At 41.7% G+C, this 21,718-nt stretch overlaps 2 protein-coding genes across 2 annotated transcripts in view; one reads left to right on the forward strand and one right to left on the reverse strand.

Annotated features, from left to right (window-relative positions):
• ESYT3 (extended synaptotagmin 3) overlaps positions 1–8,080 on the forward strand; it is a 33,660-nt gene extending 25,580 nt beyond the window's left edge. The window contains exons 16-23 of the mRNA XM_059820491.1: positions 977–1,063; positions 1,922–2,071; positions 2,613–3,055; positions 4,243–4,332; positions 4,904–5,035; positions 6,373–6,478; positions 7,085–7,134; positions 8,044–8,080. Of these exons, the coding sequence (XP_059676474.1) occupies positions 977–1,063; positions 1,922–2,071; positions 2,613–3,055; positions 4,243–4,332; positions 4,904–5,035; positions 6,373–6,478; positions 7,085–7,134; positions 8,044–8,080 (1,095 nt within the window). The remainder of the gene's footprint in view (positions 1–976; positions 1,064–1,921; positions 2,072–2,612; positions 3,056–4,242; positions 4,333–4,903; positions 5,036–6,372; positions 6,479–7,084; positions 7,135–8,043) is intronic.
• A 1,267-nt stretch (positions 8,081–9,347) lies between these two features.
• Positions 9,348–21,526, reverse strand: CEP70 (centrosomal protein 70). Its single transcript, XM_059820508.1, has 16 exons — positions 21,499–21,526; positions 20,883–21,053; positions 20,597–20,720; positions 20,083–20,263; positions 19,601–19,770; positions 18,261–18,320; positions 16,863–16,962; positions 16,379–16,467; positions 15,946–16,020; positions 14,736–14,838; positions 13,883–14,053; positions 13,082–13,228; positions 12,380–12,548; positions 11,004–11,118; positions 9,953–10,032; positions 9,348–9,550 (listed from the first exon to the last, which is right to left on the reverse strand). The coding sequence occupies exons 1-16, from the start codon at positions 21,524–21,526 to the stop codon at positions 9,489–9,491; spliced, it is 1,845 nt and encodes a 614-aa protein (XP_059676491.1). The 3' UTR covers positions 9,348–9,488.
• Between the last annotated feature and the right edge of the window lie 192 nt (positions 21,527–21,718).

Here is a 21,718-nt window from a genome sequence, read left to right on the forward strand (position 1 = left end):
TTTTTTTTTTTTTAACCTCGACAAGATGTATCTGGATCTCTTCCACTTCACTTTCAGTTCCTTTCTCATTACTTAATATTTACTTTTCCCTGATGAGTATGAGCAACAGCTGAGTTCTGCCCTCCTAGTAGCTGCCATGTTTATTGCCTTGCGGCTGGAAGTGGATGAGGGCAGGGCGGCCCTATGTTCTTTTGGACACCCAACAAATAGGAATGAGTGCCATTGGCTACACACTAGCATATGGGGCTGGCACCTATTTTCGTTTGTTTCTTACACCTGCTCCATCCAGAATTTGGGTTCTGCTTGCATTTTTACCTTTTTTGGCTTTCCCTTTTCCCCACCACATCACCTGCCTCTCCCAAGCTAGGTCAGACTTCCAGCTTTCCCCTGCTCCTTTCCCCTTGCTGCCAGCACTCATGGCCTGGTGGAAGCAGCTGGCTTACGGAGCAGCCTCAGCCGTGGCCCCCATGGGTGCTTTCCGTGCTCTTTCATCCTTGAAGTGGATGGCGCTGAAGCTGTGCCCTCCTCTTCCCATGAGCTCTCACCCCTCAAACTGCCCCACTGGCTTCCCTACCCTTCCCCGCCAGCTCGCTGCAGCTTTGGGAGCTGGCTCTGGGTGGCTGTAGGCTGGAAGCAGTGCTTTGGCTTTCTGGGTGGAGAGGTGGGAGAGAGGGAGCGGTGCCTCGCTGCAGGTGAGGCAGGCTGCTGGTCCAGGCAGCACTGGTTGGGGCCAACTGCAGCTCGCCAGACTTGTTCTTTGGCATTTCCACACCCTGCAGAACTTGTTCTGGTTTTACAGAGACTTTGCTTCTGCATGCTTCTGACCGGGAAATTTCACTCTCTCCATACAGCTGGGGTGTAGCATCACTGAATAAAACAAGAGGGTCACTGTGACCCTCTCAGGTGATCAGTGCCATGGTATTCTTTGCTGCTTGCAGAATAAACTAACCTATATGCCACAATCTTCTTCTTGCAGACCTGCAATTTCAGCAAAGATCCCACATGGGGCCAGGCTTTCACCTTCTTTGTCCACAGCGCTCGTTCCCAGTCACTGCATGTTGAGGTGAGAGAAAAGCCTTTCCTTTGAAGACAAAGTGCACATCTGTAGGAAGAAACCTCTTTTATGGTGGATGTGATCTCAGTGCTCGTTGTTCCTGTGCGCTTGTACTGAGGTCCTCCTACTTAAAAGGTGGAAGAAGCACCTGGTGTTGCAGAGGTGATTCTCTGTCAGGTGATGCTGGTATCTACCTTTGCTCTAGAATCATGTAATGCATAAAATCTTAGTTCAAAATGTGGGGCATTTCTGGCTGCAAAGTGCAAAAGAGGTTTCATACACGTCTGTATAGTAAAGCCATGAATATTTTGCTGCCAGAAATTGCAGCCTTCGTAATTCTCGACCAGCGTCCTATCTCTTCACCTTGGTATTTTGGCTTGTTAAGAAATCCTGTATCTCACTAGCATACATTGCAGTCACAGCGAGTTTTATGGTGGTTCACTTGGCTACAGAAGTGGATTTGAACTTAGAAGGTGTATTGAGGTTAAATAGGCTAAACAAGCTATTACCTAAAAAACTTGTAGAGGTTTAGACCAGTTGTCATCCCAGCTGCCTGGGACGTTTTCCCCAGAGCAAGTAAGGACAGTCAACTAAATCCCAGGGCCTAGTTTTTCTGCTAGGGCAGTTCCTTCTCTGCATAGTTAGAGATGGGATTTTTACTCCAAAAATACTAATTTGTTACACTCCTGAAATATTGGCATCACCTGTTTGGAAGTAACTATACTTGATAGTATATCCTGAAGTAAATAAGCTAATTTTAGTCTCTGTCTGAAATACCTTCCTGCTTTGCTGTTCCCCGTGGTATGCTTTTCAGTTTACCATCTAATAATGTTTTTTTCTGCGCCCACACCCCCACACCCCCCCCAGATAAAAGACAAGGATCGGGATAGTGCCCTGGGAACTTCAGTGGTGTGTCTCTCCCACTTACTTAAGGACCCAAACATGACTCTGGATCAGAGATTTCAGCTGGATCATTCAAGTTCAGACAGCTTTATTAAGATGAAACTTGTGTTGCGGGTAAGTTGGTCTTTGCCATGTTCACTTGGTATCCCCAGCGGAAGCATCCAATTGTAACCAGGCAAAAGAGATGACAGGTGGGAGAGGAGAAATGCAGCTTTGCCTCACAGATGAGTAGAAAGTAGAACTGTGGCAAGGTCTTTAAGTGCAATTAAGAGTGCATGGTGGAGCTGAGAGGTATCCCTGAGGCTTCCTGAAATTTAGCGCAGTGCCGCTGCTGAAAATCTTCTCATGACAGTAAAGAGTTGGACTGAGAAAGTCTAAGCTGGGAAATCAAAGCTGCTAAAAAGTAAGAGAGACTGATGCTTACAAATTGTTTTCTCATTGTGCTCTGGATCAGTGTTTAGACACTGTTAAATACATGCACAGTAGGACAAGGGAGGAGAATGTAACAGCTAATCCCATAGGCCTCTTTCATCTCTAATGGCAGATTCCTGCTGTTACAGTTTTGTGGTGAAATTTCATCCTAGGTGGTAATGCTGGCATTAACCCCAGTGCTTTGGGAGCAGCCTTCATTTCTCTCCCTTGTGATTTTTTTTAGGCCTTGAATGTTGAGGAACCCAATCCACAAAGAGTCAAGGCTGGTATCAGTGCTTCGAAGCAAGGTCCTGTGCATGTCACGGAGAAGGGTGGAAACCAGCAAAAGTTCGTCTCCCCACCAAAACCAGAAGTCTCAAAAGTACCTCTTGTGAGCAAAGACTCTGCAGCACTTGAATGCCTGCCGAAAAAGGACAGCAGAGAAGACCTGGACACAAATGAAAGTTCAGCAGCATCTGTACCAAGTGAAACTGCTGCTGGCCTTAATGAGACAGAGCGTGAGCAAAATCCAGAGCATCGCCCATCATCAGCATTGCATACCAGAGCGGCGGTAGTACCCACGTTGCCAGTCGTGCAGGAGCTGAGGCTTGCACCCAGTGTTGCTTCGCTGGGTTCCCTGCCTTCTTCTTGCTTTGAATTAAGTAGCAGTAATCTGGACCTTCATAAGTAGGTGTTCTTCCAGCTGAATTGTTCTTCTCTTGGGAAGGTTTAGGCTTTATAGGTCGCTGTTGCATACAGTTGAATTCAGGACTGCTAAGTCATTTGGAGTCTTGGGTCTCAAATCACCTTACAAAGAATTGGCCCAAGTATTCTAGTCAACAGCAAAGTAAATTACAAGGTGACTATCAGATCAGGTGTCAAGTGAAAGCATTTCCTTCTCTGGCTCTCCTAAGAGGTGCTGCATGTATTGGCTTTATATTGTTTAAGAGCCTCTCACACAGAATATCCTGGGTCCCTTAACGCTCATGATTTTAGCAACAGGAGATTGGAAGTCTGAATATCCCACTTCTGTAAAAACATAAACTCTTGATAAGCATATCTGGCTGCATAAAGTTTTGGATGCTGTGTTTTGTCCAACAAGTTTTGAGACTCTCATAATGCTGTGAGCAAAGGTTTTGCGGATAGGTGTGCTTGCGTGTGTGTCCTTCCCACAGTGCTAAGCGTGAGGCTGCGGGTAGTCTGCTCTCTTGAGGAGGATGGAGAGTTGGATCTGTCTCTCCTGGGGCGCAGAATGAAGCTAGTAGAATCCTTAGTGAACTGAAGTAGCAAAGAAGGTCCATCTCAATTAAGAGAACATCAGAGCAGTTATCAACCTGAACATCAAACCCAGCTCCAGCTGTTCAATCTAGTACTTCTGGACTGGCAAATTCTGCAGCGCTGAACAGGGCCTCATTTGTAAACCATTGTTAAACCATTTTTAGGCAGTGTTTTGGATTTGAAACCGCTTTAATAACATGCAGAATGAGATACAAAAAAGGTCTCATTTTGCATATACAGACATCCTTGGAGGAGCTGTGTAACATGCCAACCTGTACTTTGCTGCTCCATCTACAGCAGGCCAGTTAAGTGCTTTTTTTGGCCATTTATGCTGTGGGACTGGAATCGGGTACCTGTGCAGAAAGCCAGCTAGGCAGTGCTGGCACTAACGGGAATGTTGTTTCTGTGGAGCCTCTGTGGTCCAGCTGCTTTTCTAGATAGCCAACCTTAGGATGTCAGAAAGAATAATAGTGGTTTTAGTTGAAAATGCAGCACCAACTTCTGAAGCTCGTGTCCTGTTTTGTGCTGCTAGGTCTGTGCATGTCGTCTGTTAAATAGCTGTATTTAAAAGCTTTGACTGTGCAACTGTCTTTCAGCGGGACTGGAATGCCTCTGGGAGAGATTCAGCTCACAGTGCGGTATGCTTCAGTACGGCAGAGTCTCGTTGTGCTGGTGAATGGCTGCAGGTAACACTGACGTTTACTTGTGTCCCTCCGTAAAGGAAAGGGGAAGAGCTCTGTGAGCTTGTGTCAGACATTCAGCAAAGCGGGAGCAGAACCATGTGCAGCGTAAGCTGTCCAGCCGCGACGCCTTAGCGTTGGCTGACTTCGATCTATGCAGCCTGACTAAGCCCAGGCAGGTGGAAACCACCAGCTCTGGTCAATGCCAGTAGCGGGTCTGCGAGAGTGGCTAGTGAGTAGTGCACACTGCAGTAGAGATACTTTAACTTTCATCCACCCAAAACTTCCTCTGAACAGCATTGACAGCTGATGCATGTCTTGGGATGTCATGATAGGCATCATGACAAGGATTGACACCTATGACTGAATTTGTAAATGTTAATTTAGGAACCCTGGTAAGTGGCCACACTCAGTAGTGAAAATTGTGTTTAACTTCACTTCCTTAAAGTTTTATTTGCTTATGTTCCAGCTGCCAAGATAAAAGCTTTTGGCCCATGAACCCGTGAAGGATGGGTCTGATTCTAAGAGTCAGTGGGAGAGCCTGCCTTGCTTGTCAACACTGTATTTCTTTTAACAGAAACTTAGTACCCCCTTCCAATCGTGGAGTAGATCCATATGTTCGTATATACCTGCTTCCAGATAGAAGATGGGCAAGCAGGAAGAAGACTTCTGTAAAGAAAAAAACTCTGAACCCCCAATATGATGAGAAGTAAGAAAATGTTAATTGTGATTGCTGCTGAAATAGTTACGATCTCTCTATAATGAAAGGGCTTACATAAGGTATGCTCCTGTTGTGCTGAGGGATCATCTCTTGTGACCGGTTGCAGGTCTTCTGAAAAAAATGGCACTTTAACTGTGGCTTGCAAGTACTTAGGGCTGGCCTTGCTCAGCATAGGGTGTTGTCTGTCTGTATCCCTGTGGGAGGGCACACCTTCCTCCCACCCCCTTCCCTGAGCCTGGCAGATGCAGGCTGCGCTTCCTTCTTTGCGCACAGCCGTTCCCCTGCCCACGTTTAACTCCCTGTCATTGCAGAGGCAATCTTTCCGTTTGGATACCTCGCAGAGACTATTTCTCTGTTCATACTACTTTGCCTGATGCTTATTCTGACATCTTTCCAAAGTCAAAGGGAGAAACACAAAGCCTTTTGAGACTGGACCATTCTTTGGACAGAGGGATGGATGTTGTCATCCAGACCTGGTGGGAGCAGGGTAAAATGCTGCCACCCCTTTGCTGAGTGTCATGTCCACAGCTCTGCCACTGAAATGGAATGTGTTTTGTATAAAAACAAACACAGTAATGCCTAGACATAGAGCTCTTTTGAGAGATGTTTTTAATCCCATATTTAGAGGAAGGTACACATGTGAAAATATGTGAATATTGGGTGATCCTGGGTGGCTCAGTTTTTTCCTGTGTTGGGTCCTTTCTGTATGTGTCAGTATACATCAGAAATGGAGAAAATTTTTTAAAGTATTTCATCTTAACACTCAAAGCACTAGAGTTGTGGATTTTGCTTCTGCCTATTCTCATGTAACTCCACTGATTTAGTGCCAGCACAGCTATTAGGAACAGCATCTCTTTTTCCTCATCCTCAGTATTGACGTGTCCTGTGCATCCTCAATTAAGTATAATAGGTTGAGCCATACTTAGCTCCAAAACACATTACCTGTTTTACAGCTCTGACTTGAGGAAAAGCTGTTCAGGTGGGCAGAACTGAAGTGATTTAGCGTGGACAGAACTCACTTGACTTAGATGATGTGTGCCAGAGGCATGAGTCAGAGCCATTAAGAATTTAATTGCCACAGGTTTCAACCTTTGTCTTCTCTTAATGTGGTATAAGCCTACTTTGTAAACTTGGGGGGTTGGCTCAGCTATTTCCTCTGAGTAATAAGGGTTGCATGCTGATCTTCCATGAAGGGGGAAAATGATGGTAAATAGCATTTCATCATGGATGCATGTTTCCCTCCTCCCTGGCACGGTGAACAGTCTGAACAACAGTGTTGTAGTCTTCCCTTTCAAAAGTCTCTCCTTTCAAAACTTCACTTTTAGGTTCGAGTTTTTTGAGTCTTTGGAAGATGTCAAGAAAAGGACGCTGGACATTGCAGTGAAAAACAGCAGGCCATTCATTTCACAGGAGAGGAAGGAGCTGGGCAAAGTAAGTTTAAAGAAGCTACACTACTGACTTCCTTAATAGATCTGAACAGTTCCTGTAATCCTGAAATGTGGTTCTAGTAACTAAAGCTCAGTAGTAGGACTAGCAATCTGGAAACAACTTTTTCTGCCAGGCTTTCACCTGAAATCAGGCTCTGTCCATGTGGAAGCTCGTGTGGTCTCATGTGCCATGCTGCCTCATTTCAGAAGGGTGCTCCTGAAATAAAAATGTGTTTCCTGGGATCCACCGCTGCCCGTTTGGGGGGATGGCTCCAGTAGTGCAAACACGAAGCTGAGAAAGACATGTGGTTAAACCCCGGAATTTGCCAACGGTGCTTTAAGCTGTCTGTGAACAACTTAGATTCTGTGAAAAGTAAAGTGGAATCACTTCTTCAGTGACAGATAAATTCCCAAGTAGTGCTGCTACGATGCTGAGCTGCAGAGCTGAGGCTGGCATTAAATGCCTGTGTCCTGGGAAGGCAGGAAGCTCCTCTCCCTTGAGCTGCAGCCCTAGAACTTGAAAGTGGGTCTGACTTGGGAGGAGTGCTAGCTTAGCTAATCAATTTGTACGCTGGATAATATACAAAGAAATAAAATTTGCTTTTTAAAGGTGCGGATTGACTTGTCACAGGAGGACTTAATAAAAGGTTTTGCACAATGGTAAGTTTTCATCTCCGTACTTTCAAAGCCTGCTGATTGCTTTGCTGGGAGTTTGCGTGACTGCTCTTGGAGTGCTGGTAAATGGGCTGTGTGTTTTGGTGAGCGAGAATAATATCTGACCTGCAAACGCAGTACTAGCTTGAACTAATCTGGTAGTTTTATCTAAGCTGTATGTTAATCCAGTTGCTAGTGCAATACCTGCCCCATGAAACAGTTCTAACAAGAGGCCTACACATCAATTATAGTCTTCAGCATATTTTAAGTTACCATAAAAGCCACTGGGACACATAAGTAAAAGAATTATGTTTATTAAAGTAACCCTGCAAGAAATTTTAACTTGGATAAAGATCTTAGCTAAATTAATGCTCTGATCAGCAATATGTATATATGATAAAACTTTAATTACAAAGCATTTATAGAAACTATTATAATAAGCCCCTTGCAGATTTCCTTGTATGTTCATTGTGGTTCAGACTTAAACCTTAAGCATTGGTCTGAGGGAGATTAAGAACCATGGGTTTTTTTTTTTTCCCCTTTTGACGTCTGTAGTTAATGGCAGTAGTTCTTCCTTCTTTCTCCTTCAATGGAGCCCAAGGAATGCAGCGTGGGTAGTCCAGGAGCTTGCCATCCACTCAGGCAGTGAGCCAGTGCTGGTGAGCAGAATAGGAAACCCAAGTTCCCCTGGCCCAGCTGACGTCTGTGTCTCATATGAGGATATGGCAATTATGGGAGTAGGAGAAAAATGACACATCCAAAGCTCCTGGTAAGGAGATGAACTCTGAGGCCATCTCCGAAGCCTCCTTTGCCATGCTGCCTATGAAGCACAAGCAATAATGCAGCCCAAGTTCTCTCCCTTCTGCCAGTTAAAATCTTAAAGAAAGTCTTAAACTTACTGTCTCTGTCTTGCAGGTATGAGCTGACAAGGAGTAGACGCAAGAAAATTTGATTTCTTCTCATGTACATAAGTTACTAATTTTTCAACTTCATATGAATGTACATACCTCTTTCTTTTGTAATTAATGTGTTTTGAACAGTCACTGCGAATTTGAAGCAGTCTCCAGCTCAGGACATGTAAATTTAATGATCCTACTCAGAGATCAGTTCTCATTGAAGTAATCAAACAAACAAACAAACCCAACCCCACATTGGGAATAATTTGTCTGTAAATAACAAGTCCTTTATTTTTGCTGTTTCTGACATATCTCCCCCAAAGCACCCTTAAGCATGAATATGCTCTTAAGGAAGTGTTGTACCTGGAGATACTTCAGACTGCCAGCTAAGTGTCATTACTTTGCTTGGCTGTCTCATTTCCCCAGGATCCTGTTCATGTTGTTTTAACATGAAAGTGTTGTACTTTTAAAAGAATAAATTTTTAAACAGCATTCTTCAGCTATAGGGCTACAGAAACTGTTTAAGACTCTAATAACAATTTTTTTTTGAGAAACTAAGAAATTCATATTCCACTGTTTGAAAGTATCTTGGCAGATTGTGACTGCAGGTATGTATATAATGAGCTTCCAAAAGCAGGGAGATTAGTTTACCAAGATGTCTAAGGTTTTAGTTGGTGATGCCTTAACATGCTTTGTTCTTTGTTATAGTACATTTCAAAATCTTGTAAACCTTCATGGTAAAGTATTCTGCCTGAGGAACAGCAGAGTTTATTAATATTGGAGCAAAAATATACCAAAATATTTTTGGACACTGGGTGTACTTGTTTCTGTACAATAAACTTCTACCTGTCTTGATAAGAAACTTGCTCTACACCTTTCTGAACCTGACTTTTGAAATATGACCATAGTTACTTCAAATCCATGCTAGGTAGAAACCCATAAATCACCACCTGAAGCATGTTTCAAATATTTTTGGCCTAGATTACATTCATCTAGTCTGCCTCAGTCCATAACCAGAAAGAATACTCACAGAGGAACACTTTGCTCACATCCCAAACTGATCTGAAGACAAAGAGCATTTTAAAATAAGGTCTCCAGAAAACCAAGATAGGCCAATGAAGAAAGTGTTACAGCTAAGGCAGTTAGAGCACCTTATGGTGTCAGCAACATTCAAAACGTCTGGCTTTGTGCTGGGTTCAGTTTCTGAGACTGATACATTGTGTATTGGTTCTCTCTCTGGGACTGAGTAGATAAGGTGATAGCAGTTACAGTAAGTTTTTCCTCATTTGACCATGAAACAAGAATTAAGAAAAATGAAAAAATGCAGCAGCTTTTATTTATGTCAAAAAATCTGAAACTCTTGATTAGGGTAACAGAGGTTAGAGGTAGCTGTAATGTGTCATATGTGTCAACTGGTCCATTCACAGGTGAGATAAATCTTGCTAGAGAAGACCAGACAAACTCTTAACTAGCTACCAATTTCAAATTTTGCACAGTAGGTAAAATATCCTCCAGGTTACTGATCTCTGAAACAGAATGAAAAGCAAAATGGTAAGGCAAGTATACCTAGAACATCTTCAAGTTCAGCCAAAATTCTAACTTAAATGTTAGAAATACAGCTAGTGAATAAAATAAACTCCTCACGTTTATTAATGCTTTTGGAAAAACACTCAAGTTTAGCTTATCATCATCTGGTGAGGAATATGATGACTGAATATATGCAACCCCCTGTTCAATGAAAGCAAAATATTTTGGTTACTTCCTGAGGGACAAGGGAAAGAAGAGAGTCCAGCAAAAGTTAGCCCTTCACTCACATCCTCCTTGTGTTTTAGTATACCAGGAGTAAACAAAACACGTGTTAGCTATTCAAAGTTCTAGAAGGAAGCTTTGGCATGAAAATAATTACACCTGTTGCAAATATTACTCACCTAGAAGACAGAGCAAATCTTGAATGAGAGCTTGAAATGGTGGAAAGAAGCACTCGTGTTCTTCTAGCTTATTGATTATACTGAAATGTGCAAGTGAGACTGTCATATAAAAGGTGAAAGGGCATTTTAAGTTCATCTCCTTGGCTGTTTTGCCATACTATGTCATGACTTTCTGAAAACACTGCTACTTAGTAGTGCATAAAATCATCTACACCAAAAATGTGTTCTCAGCTTCTGAAACCTGCAGCCAACAAGTGTTAGCTGTCAGAAGAGGATCTTTAATTTCACTATTTATGCCCTATATACATCCTTCCTTTCCTCCTTACATTGCACCAAGTAATTTTTAGACTGGAACATTAGTCTATGTATGTTAAATATACTGCCTGGCCATGGCTGATATAACTGCCTCAGAGGTAGAGCAAGGAATATTTTATAAGCAGCTATTCTCTAGTTAAAACTGTGAGGAGTGCAGAAAGGTTGAGGGAGTTAGTATGGTTAACTGAGCATGCGTCAGACTTGTGGCCTGCTGTGATTAATTTTCAGTACATTAGCAGAGCGCGTGCTGACTGCGAGCTCTTAGAGCTACCAAATACATGTAGGTTGTCACCTGTTGACGATACAACGGGATTTGTCCAGTTCCCAAAACATTTGTAGGCAGCTTGACGCATACCTTCTCTTGGCAACTAACACACTTCAGTATTACAGCTGAAACCTTGCAACACTTTCTCCTCCCCACCCACGTGCAGTATTTGCTTTGTCTCCTTATGAAACATGCATCCTATTAAGGCTTATTTGATGATCACCTCATCCATGCAAACCAGCAAGGTGTTGTGGAACCTTCTGGCCTTAATTTTTCTCTTTGCCACTTTTATCCTTTTGCAAGTATTCAAAGATTTGTTTCATGTAGGATAGTAGTAACTCCGTTACTGTCACAGCTCACTGACTTTGTAACAAATGATTAAAGTTTCTTTCAGTATCAGCTTTAGTCAGTTCTCTCAATTACTGAATTCGATGTTTGAAGAATGGTCATTGATGGAACAGCCCCACATACCTGTGGATGTCTTGGGTCCCCAGAAGGTGCTGTACCTGCTCAGTCACATTCTCATTAATTATGTCACACAGTTTCCCAACAGTATCCACTACCACAGTGGGTGGAGCTGAACTGTCTGTGGAAAAACAAACACTTCATGTTTCTTATAACAGTAATAACAGGAGAGTATTTTAGACACAATCCAGTTCTCACAGGTGCCCAGATTTTATTTGGTTTTCACACATCTAGGCATACAAGTTCTATCATTCACAGAAAACAAAGTGCCTATGGTCAAACATGAACTAATGTTAGCTAGGAATGGTCAATCTCTCACCAATCCTTTACTGGCTAAAGAACTTGTCAGAGCTGTGTTTTCACAGCAGAGATGGTACTAAAGTGCACCCTACAATGTCAGTGGAGATCAGCCAACTGAAATTATATAGAGAGAGGGTTATTCATTAGGTTCCTGTAACACGGCAGAAGCACAGTACAAGGGGCTCGACCAACAAGGAACCTGCTCAATAAATACTTTGTTAGCAGCCAGAACTTGTTTTGGTATTGGATTTTACCCGCTTTGACTGCCGTGACAGGCAACAGGCTCTTTGTCCTTGTCTCCTTCAATTTCAGAAGAACTGGGTTTGGAGAAGGCATCCTCTGAGCTCCATTGGTTTGCAATTATTAGGGAAACTCGAGGATTCCTCATCTCCTGTGCTGGCTGCAGGCAGGAAGACTGTTTCCCTCCTCGAATGAGGCTCAGAAGACCCTAGCAGTCCAGAAGCTTTGCTCTCAGGCTGCACACCCTTCAGCGCAGCCAAACCTTTAGACCCCAGAGCAGCAGCAGCTGCTGTTCTCCAGAAGTACAAACCAAAGAATGGGTACTGGGAAGTAACTAAGTATGCCTCTGAGTACTGGCACCTAGTTTTTGACATTTAACAACTTCTTTAAGCTTAGCAGCATCAGATGGAAGTTTCTGAGGATTGGACATAATTACACTTGAATGAATTACTGAGTAGAAATCTACAGCAGAGGTCGAGTTATTTTTTCTTGTTATCTTTCAAGTAGAGAATGAAACAATGTCAAGAGTTATGAAGTCAGCTCACAGGAAACAAAGTTTTGTGAAGAAAAAAATAAAAATTTAAAATTCAATTTCCTCTGTTAATCCTTTCTTCTGCCTCCCTGGTGTTCCTCAGCGACTGCTAAAGGCTTACAAATAATGGGGTTTTGCTGTTTTAACTGCCAATTGACAGCAACCTATTTTTATCTTCTCAGTGAAGAATATACCTAGTTTACTCATTTCTCAGCAGCTCAACATATTTTCTATGAAGAGATCAGCCTTTCACTTGTCATCTTCTTCCTTTGGAAATGGTCTGAACAAATGCTAGGTGGTAAGTCTTTACCTAGTGCCAGAAGCTCATGGAGATTTCTCATAGCATTGGTCATTTCCCCAAGCTTTGTGTAAACCTCATTCATTCGTGGATAAACACCATTCAGAGAATTCACATCAAACAACTTCTGGAAGTGAGAGACTATTGCAAACAGGGTTGGTAAGGACGATGTCTGGCTGTTCTGTAGCAAGCAGAAAGAGTAACTTGTCAATATTACTGCTTAACAAAGCAAGGTTTCTTTTAAACCGTGAAACATTCTTAAAACTAGTCTATGAAGAAAAATGGGTGTAATTTCCCGTATTAAAATCATGGCATTTCAAATATTCTTAAATCTGAAGACATATTTTAAAGAGAGTTTTCAGACACAAATATCCAGCAAACCAAGAACGTTCTTTTGAAAGCTTTCTTCTCTGTTGCTTAGTAAGTACATTTATGTATTCTCAATGCTGACTGAGAAACAGACAGAACAAGATAATACGTGAAGGCTACAGGGCAATGCAAATTCATCGTTGGTCAAATGACTTCGATTAAAGCAGTCTTCCCCAAGGTGAATTTATCCCTCATGTTAAAATAGTCTTTGATTATCGAATGTCTTCAAACAGCTATTTCTTAAACCCCACAGGGCTTTCAAATGCACAAATCTAATCACCGTGTGAAGAATGCATTTAAGAATTCCACGGTAACTTGTGATTATAAACTCCTGGTAAGAATTACCTTTTCCTTATTTTCTATTTCTTCCAAAATGGCATCTACTGTGAACTGGAGGTCTTCAACTCGTATGGATTCTCTGTTATCCTGTGGATCTGCAGCGTGCCAGGGCACCAATTCCAGAGACAGTTTTCTCAAGGACCTATGCAAATCCTTTTAAAAGAAGGGAGGGGACACAACTTATTTTACTAACTGCTTAAAGTTGGTTTTATTATAGAAACAGGCAGATTTTGTGTTTCGCATATGGAAAAACATTCCAGTACTGGACACAGTAAGTTTTTAGTTTTAATGGAATTTAAGCACAGTATCTTGCTTACATTCTTTAATTTTTAGACTATCAGTGTTCTTTTTAAATCAAAGTACTTCATATATTATAGTTTCAGTGAAATAAGAAGTGTTGGTCACAGGGAGTTTGCTTTTAGACAAAATTATTTCACTTGTATTTAGATCAAAAAGTTACTGTTTTGGCAAGATAAAAAGGAAGAAAGAGAACGCATGGTCATTTACATGTGAAGTACATAGACTCTAAAGCTTAAGTGTCTTCTTAGGGATACAGCCAGTGTACAAAAATGTTTAGATGATATACACAGAGGAATATCTCTGGCCTATAGGATTACTGTATGTTTTTCACCCTGCTATGTTTTAAAATGGTATATAAGTGGAGAGCAGAATTATTTTTTAAATTTAACACCAAAATCAGGCAATAACAAAAGCTACATACAGAAAAAACCCTACATATAGGGAGGGACTGAGAAGCGGTCAGCAGATTAAAGGAAGAATATAAAGCCAAGGACAATAATGCCTTACCTTTAGGGCCATTAGCTGATCTGCCCACATTTCTATAGTAAGTGGAAGGTGCTCAAATCCACATTCCTGTCCATTCTCTTTAATACAATTTTGCGCTGGCCCTTTACTGCGCCTGTATATTAATGGAGGAGCTCGTGGACTTCGCAAAATAGAATCAATACGAGACAAAACCTTCAACAACAAATAACAAATGTGATTGCTCAAATATTATGACATTTTGTAATAAAATCCCTCTCCACAGTCATGATTGTCTAAACATTAAATCATAAATAGCTCCAATAAGTTACTATCGATGAATTTTACAGATGCATTCAATATGTAATAGATTGAAAGATTTTAAAATATACTAGCTAGAAGATATGTAAAAGTAATGCAAATATACTTCCTTTTGAGGGATGTTTAACATTTATCCACCTGAGGCATTGTTACTTCCACAGTTTACATTTTGTTAAGTTTTATTGTATTTATTTATTTTTTTTTATTCAAAGAAAAATAAAAGCCACTATCTCCTCAGGCATGTTTAAAACCATAACATAAGGATCTGTTTTGCCCAAGACCTTGAACAAATCCCCTGTCCTGAAAAGACTTCAGCTAAATCATTGATTTGATGTTTGCCAACCTAGTCTCTGCTTCCTTGCTGTATTTTTGGGTAGTTTACACTAAGATAGAACAATTAAGAACAAGCCTACATTAACTGCCAAATCCAGAACATTACGTGTCTTGTGTAGAGGACTTCATATGAACTCTTAGATTCAAAATAGCATGCTTCAGTTTACATAGTTAAACAAAACTCATGTATTGTATTTCATCGGAACAGTGCTAGATACACACAGCCCAGATAAAATCTGCATACCTGTAAGTATTGCTGGCAAACCACCTGCAGCTGATCTACTCCTGTGATACTCTCAGGTTCTTTCTTTTCTTCTATTCTTTCTCCGGTACTACTCCCTGAAGATCTACACACCAAATACATACAGTGGGTTCCACAAGTAGCCTTAGCAGGAGATACTACTTTCAACTTGATCAAAGAACCAGGTATGTAGCACATGTACTTACACCTACAAAGTAAAATCTCCATTTTATGATGCCTGCCAATAGAATTCCATCAGACTGAACTAGCTGAAGAACATAACACCTAATGTAAATACCATTAATTCATCTCAAGTCTCCAGGCTGAGGTTATTCGAGACTGCATGCTGATTTAGAAGAGACACCCCACCAGATGTACAGTTGTTCTGTTACCAGAGGTTCTGCTATGGGTGAAGACTTAAAATTCAGAATTTTACCCAAAAGTGTCAAATTCCATGCTCACAGTCTTTATCTGCTTCTGCCTGAACATCTTCCCTGGCTTACAATAGATAGCTCCCTATCCTTCTTGTGAAATCTAAGGTGACTTTCTCTAAAACTACCATCTAAATAATACCCACTGCATGAGAGAAAAGACCATTTAAATATACAGAATGAAAAATGAGGAACTGAACATTTTTAAAGTTTAAGTGATGTCTTTTTCAGGCTATAAAATATTTAGCATTCAGTAACAGCATGCACAAATGATTAAATGAAATTACAGATAAAAACACTTTGTCACTACTGCATCTCTAGTATCTTCAATGTATTTTCTTAGCAATGTTTCAGAAAAAAAACTAAGTCAATTTCTAAGAATAATAATATGGACATCTCTTCAGCAGCTGCAATATTTTGCCAACTCATACTTTCTCATTCATAATCCATGTGACCAGTAGCATTCTTGATAGCTCTTGGAAGCAGCAAACAACGCAGTTTGGTCCTGTCCATATTGCCTGTAATAGCATGCAAATCAAATCTAGAAAGACGAAATAAAAAAGACACACTGCTGTGCCCCCAATTTGTAGACCATGCCATCATTTCAGAGATTCACAGGGTGTCTTCAGAGATACAGTAGTGTTTGCTGCCCATAACCAGGCTCTGAGGAATGGTGATAAGGTACATGCTTTATAAGCTACTATCTACACTACAGGTTGCAGAGTATCTTTGTCTTAAGAAGTTCAGAGGATTCATGAAAGTTACCGAAGAAATATACTTACTGGGTAGTTTTCTTTAAAGTTTTCTCTAGTTTCTTCACTTGGTGCTTGTACAGTTTTAATTCCTGTGCAGTTGGTCTGTTAGAAAGAAAAAAATACCATATTGTATGTCTTGCATTTGAAGGTATCTATAAAACTCAGCCAAGCGAAAAAAGTAAGAAAGATTTGCCAGTGCCACAACATCATTCTGGAAATTAAATTCTGCAATGTTTCTACGGGGCAACAGCAATAAACAGCAAACTAACCATTAGCAGTTGTTATTAACAGTGTAGGGAGGGAAGGTTGACTGTTGCTGCCATATCTCACTTCTATGGATTGCTTTTAAAGGCAGATTTCATACTATACTTTTACAATTGCTGGTGCTTTCAGTTTCTTTCTTTGTAAAGCAAAGTCTCCCAAAGTGCCCTTACAAAGAATGATACTTATCCTTTCTCACCTTATTTCCAAGTCTTTCTTGAGATTTATATTTTCCAGCAAAAGCTGTTCACTCCTGGCTTTTGCTTCAACGAGTTGTCTCTGGAAAGACTGCAACATAGACTGTGTTATTTCTTCTATTTCACTTATTCCATAATCAACAAGCTTAAACACTTTAAAGTACACACATGTTAAGAAAGGTTCCCATTTGCCTACACAGCAAGACAGCATGGATGAGGAATTAGTCAATATCAAGAGCCTGCTGCATTAGTCCACAGGTGGAGAACCTGCGATCAAGGAGGTCTATGCAGTCCCCAGAAAAGACGACTCACAACATAATACTGAATCTTTGCATAAAGACAGCAAACCCTGCCCAGAGAGGTTACAAGTTAAGAAGACATGATAAGAACAAGAGGATAGAAATCAAACACATGTATGTTTCTATGTGGCTCTTGAAGGGTTACGATTTAGAGATCTGCACTGACTTATTCTTAGCAATTCCATACCGTGAGCAGTGCTCTATAATTAGGAGTAGCATCTAGATTTAAGAATTCTTCCTTGCTTTTTACTTCTCTCTGTACCTGGTCTTCATCTTTTTTATATTGCCTGTTGGGAAAAATAAATCGTTTCAGCTTACTGCAATTCACAGAATCATTAAGGTTGGAAAAGACCTGTAAGATCATCAAGTCCAACCATCAACTAACACCACCATGCCCACTAAACCATGTCCCGCAATGCCACGTCCACACGTTCCTTGAACACTTCCAGGGATGGTGACTCCACCACCTCCCTGGGCAGCCTGTTCCAATGCTTCACCACTCTTTCAGTAAAGAAATTTTTCCTAATATCCAGCCTAAACCTCCCCTGGCGCAACGTGAGGCCATTTCCTCTCATTCTATCACTAGTCACTTGGGAGAAGAGACCAACACCCACCTCTCTGCAACCCCCTTTCAGGCAGTCGTAGAGAGCGATAAGGTCTCCCCTCAGCCTCCTCTTCTCCAGACTGAACAACCCCAGCTCCCTCAGCCGCTCCTCACAAGACTTGTGCTCCAGACCCCTCACCAGCTCCGTCGCCCTTCTCTGGACACGCTCCAGCACCTCAATGTCCTTCTTGTAGTGAGGGGCCCAAAACTGAACACAGTATTCGATGTGCGGCCTCACCAGCGCCGAGTACAGGGGGACAATCACTTTGCTAGCCCTGCTGGCCACACTATTACTGATTACCTCAAAGTAACCTAAGTTACTACAAAGTTACCTAACTAAGTTGGCTTAGTTAGCCGTTATGTATGATAATAATGTTTCCATAAACTGCAAAGTAAATAGAATAGAAATTCTGCCCTAAGATCCACTGCTCTTCTCTATTATTTCTGGGAAGCTGTTTCATATACTAATTAAGTGCACTTATTCCTCAAGAGAAATTCCAGTACAAGCAAATCCCACTTCTGTTTCCAAGATAATAATTTCAAATTATGGGAATGTCTCAGGTATCTGCTTGTTGCTTTGTACCATGTAGGTACCGCAACAGAGCTGAAAAGCTAGTATTCCTTTTGTTTAGGGAGATCAGTTGACTGAGCACAGCTAATGCAGTAATTCAGCCTGTGAACCATGGCAAAAGAGGAAGGGAAGACCAAAAAAAAAGACAAAAAAAAAAAGAATTATAGCTCAAGTATCTAAATACCCTCAACTTCCTAGCTGTCCTGGCCTCCTGACTGAGCAGCTGCTTAGCCTGACTGACAGCTATTCCCTGGATGAATCCAAACTTCCCTGACCTTTACAATCCTTTGCTGTTTCTTACATGCTAGTGATGTCTGGAACACAGAATATTTACTATTATAAGATATAAGAACAGCAAGGAGTAAGAAAACTTTGAACAGTAGAACCACAAGGCATTGGATGAGACCTACTTTAGCTCCTTTTTCATTTGACTAATTTGAGATTCATAATAATCAATTAGGCAAAGGAACCTGAAGAAATTAAAAATGGTATTTTGAATTTCAGATATTCACAAAAAAAATCATGCCTGAAAGATACTGTGACCAACCCATAGAAACAGGCCAGCTTACACAACTGCACTGCACTTCAGAAGTGACTGCTTCAAATAGTGGGTTTTCTCTTATACCAAACAAACATGGTCACAGTTTTCCAAAACAGAAAAGTAGAGGCATTAACTCTGTACGAGTCTAAAAGTGGCAAAATTATTCAAGAGGAGAAAAAAAGCTAAATTCTCCTGACAGCCTCCTCATCTTGTGACTACGTTTAAGCAAGCTTAACAGCAAAGCACAGTCCTGAGTGCTAGGGCTCAGCAACCATTGCAGGAGGTACAGAGCACAGGTCCCACATAGCCTGAGAACATCCATCTCCAAAGAAACTAAAAGTGCTTTCAAAAGTAAGTGGTTGCAAAAAATAGAGCCACAAAAAAAAAAAAAAAAAAAATCAGCAGCTGAGAAACTGCCTTTCCTCTTGAACACTCTGAGATTGTCTGTTTTGGAGAGACGGATGAGAAAGCACAGGGAATCAAATTCAGTTCATACAGTGAAAGCAAGAGAAAAGGGCTGCGCACACACAATCCCTTTTAAGTGCTTTCCAGGTAAACGTTGCTAGCCAGGCCCGGAAAACCAGGCGACATCAGCACAATAAAGTGATGGCTGCCTGAGGCCTAAGAATTGGCAAATCTGATTATAGCAGAACTATGGAGATCTTGCTGCAAGAGATGCAGCCTTGGACTACTTTCAGAACTTTCCCTAAAGTACCTGGGAAGCCTTACAGCAAGCCTGCAGTCAGCAATTGCAAAGACCACTTTCCAAAACTGGAAGGTGGGTTGTTTTTTTTTTTTTTTTTTTTTGGGGGGTGTGTGTGAGGGCGGGGGGGGGTGTTTGTTTTTTTGTTTCGTCGTTTTTTTAATTTAAATTTTAAAACGTTAGAATCTCAGGATGAGATCACCCTAGCAGATACTGCAGTTCAGCAGTAGAATGAATCATTCCCTTCTCTTTGCTGACACCTAGCGTATACAGAAGCTGATAGTTTTTTTTACTTTCTGCCATGGATTTATCCAGCTCATATATTTTATAAAAGAAAAAATTACTGCATTGATATACCATTGCAAGAATTCGTATTTCAGCTTGCACTCCTAAGGTCTCCACCTTTTTTTTTTCCATACATATATATCGAGAACAGTGAGTTACTTTAAAATCTGTTTCTTCATTTAATGTTGCACATCATTCACCAATATAAGAAACTTGCTTACTGCTGATGTAGAAGAGACTTGGGAGCTCTTTTGCAAAACTGACAAAGCATTTTGTTTTGAGTGGCAACACGCCGTTGCTCCTCCATCCCAACTTTGCACAGCTCCTTCTGCAAATGGGCAATAATCTCTTCCTGTTCTTGCAGCTTCTCCTGCTGCTGTTGGTATTTTGCCTGTGAAGAGATAATGGGAGCATTATGAAATTATTCTAACCCACAAGCTGGAGACTGTACTGTACATGCCCAAGTAGGCACCTGGTCCCAGGGAAGCTTAGTACTTGGTTTTTAGCCATACTGAAGAGGCAGGGAAGAAGGATACAGATATTTTTCTAAGTTTGCTAGAAAAGTCTGTATGGATTGAAAAATCCTAGCTATAAATAGTTTACTAACTCTACAACTCATGTTTATTTTGATCAATGTAAATATTTTTAGAGCTATTAAAACAAGTCAAAAGTTTGAATCCTCAGACAGCACTGTCTGAATTACCTGTGAAACCTGTTGATCTTTTTGAAGTTCTTTGACTTGATTCTGTTGCTGGCAAACTTTAGCTATCGTCTCATCTTCCAGCTGACAAATTTTGGACTTAATGTTTTTCACCACATTTTCCAAATCATTAGCCCGTTGCTCTTGTCGAGATGCCCGACCTCGTTCCTGTCGTATCTCATCTCTGGAAAAAAAAAAAAATAAATCCTTGATTTAAATTAAACACCTTTCACTAAAGACAGTGAAGGAAGCACAGGCCTGACAAACATTATCTGATGACACTCGACAACAGCCTGTGGCAGCAGGTACGGGAAATATGCTGGTATGGGAAGCAGCAGCAGATGAAATAACGTAAGAGCTCAAAAGGAACTAGGCCAACATCGCTGCATATTGGACAAAAATCTAAGGAAAAAGGTCTTAGGCCTCGGGTGTGACAAAAGCTCCACCTGGGAGGAGACGGACACTACTAATACTTTTGCTTTGCATTAGCAGGTAAGTTCATTCCACTGTGTCTTACCTAAGATAACGATTAGCCTCCATAAGCCCCTCCATCATTTTCTGCTGTCGGTCGGTGTCTTCCACCAGCGTTTTTAACGCAAGTCTTATTCCTAGAGAAGACTGACTGTCTAAGACAATCATATCTGGAGATACATAAAACAAGCACAGTCATAATGAAAGGCTTTTAACAGCTGAAGAAGATGGCATCTCTGCTACCATTTGGAAGTGACAGCTTTAGGAATGCCTTATGAACTTAGGCATATTATTTCCAAATACAAAAACTTGCAAAATTAGCATTTCCTTACCTGATATATTTCTGCAGCTTTGGGGGGCAGCAAGACTCACTGGTTTCAACCCACGACGCATTAACAGCTTGTTTAAGTTTTCCCATTCTGCCTTCTCCTGCTGCAGTTGGGAGAAGGGGAAGAAGAGACAGAAACGAGTTCTCAAGACCAGCTCACGGTCTCCTGTCCTTCCTGTCGTGCAGGCAGTGGAGGTTGGACTTGATGATCTTACAGGTCTTTTCCAACCTTAGTGATTCTGTGATACCAAATGCCCCCAAATAAAACCAAACCAACCCCAAACCCCCAAGAAGCCCCAGCCACTATAGGCGGGCTTGTGAGACTTCCCAATAGGATCTGCAAAAAATACTGGGAGAAAGTCTACTTAACAATATTCTGAATACTCAGTCTTCCCGATCACTATTAGAAGGAGAAATATATGCAATGAACACGATTTACCTTTTTAAAAAACCCAGACAACCGGCCCTCAGGTAAACCCAATGCACCAGGGGCGCGGTGGGCCCCTGCCCCAGCCCCGAGAGAAGCCCTCAGCGGACACGGGTACCTGTTTTGGGGGTTTAATTGTCTGTTTGTTTTCTTTCTGTTCTGTTTTTAACTACCCAGCTGTAACAACAGCCACCTCGCGTCCGCCACGGTACCTCTGTCATGGCGAGGGACGCCCGCGCTCGGACCGCCGGCGAAGAGGCAGGCCGGGCCCCGCGCCGCCGCCGCCGCCCGCAGACGGCCACCGGGACACGGGAGAGGACAGGGGTCGGTTACCAGGACGCGGAGCCTCAGCAGATACCGGGGGGCGGCGGGGCACAGCCTCGGACGGGGCTACCCGCGGCGGGAAGGCGCGG

This window comes from Gavia stellata, chromosome 8, assembly GCF_030936135.1.
Source record: "Gavia stellata isolate bGavSte3 chromosome 8, bGavSte3.hap2, whole genome shotgun sequence".
NCBI lineage: Eukaryota > Metazoa > Chordata > Aves > Gaviiformes > Gaviidae > Gavia > Gavia stellata.

Coding starts and splice junctions, on each gene's coding strand:
- CEP70 (XM_059820508.1), bottom strand. CDS start 21,526: ATGACAGAGGTACCGTGGCGGACGCGAG. Junction 14,054..14,735: donor TTTGCCAGCAATACTTACAG/GTATGCAGATTT, acceptor TTGTTGTTGAAG/GTTTTGTCTCGTATTGATTC. Junction 11,119..12,379: donor CCATGAGCTTCTGGCACTAG/GTAAAGACTTAC, acceptor GTTTTTCCACAG/ACAGTTCAGCTCCACCCACT.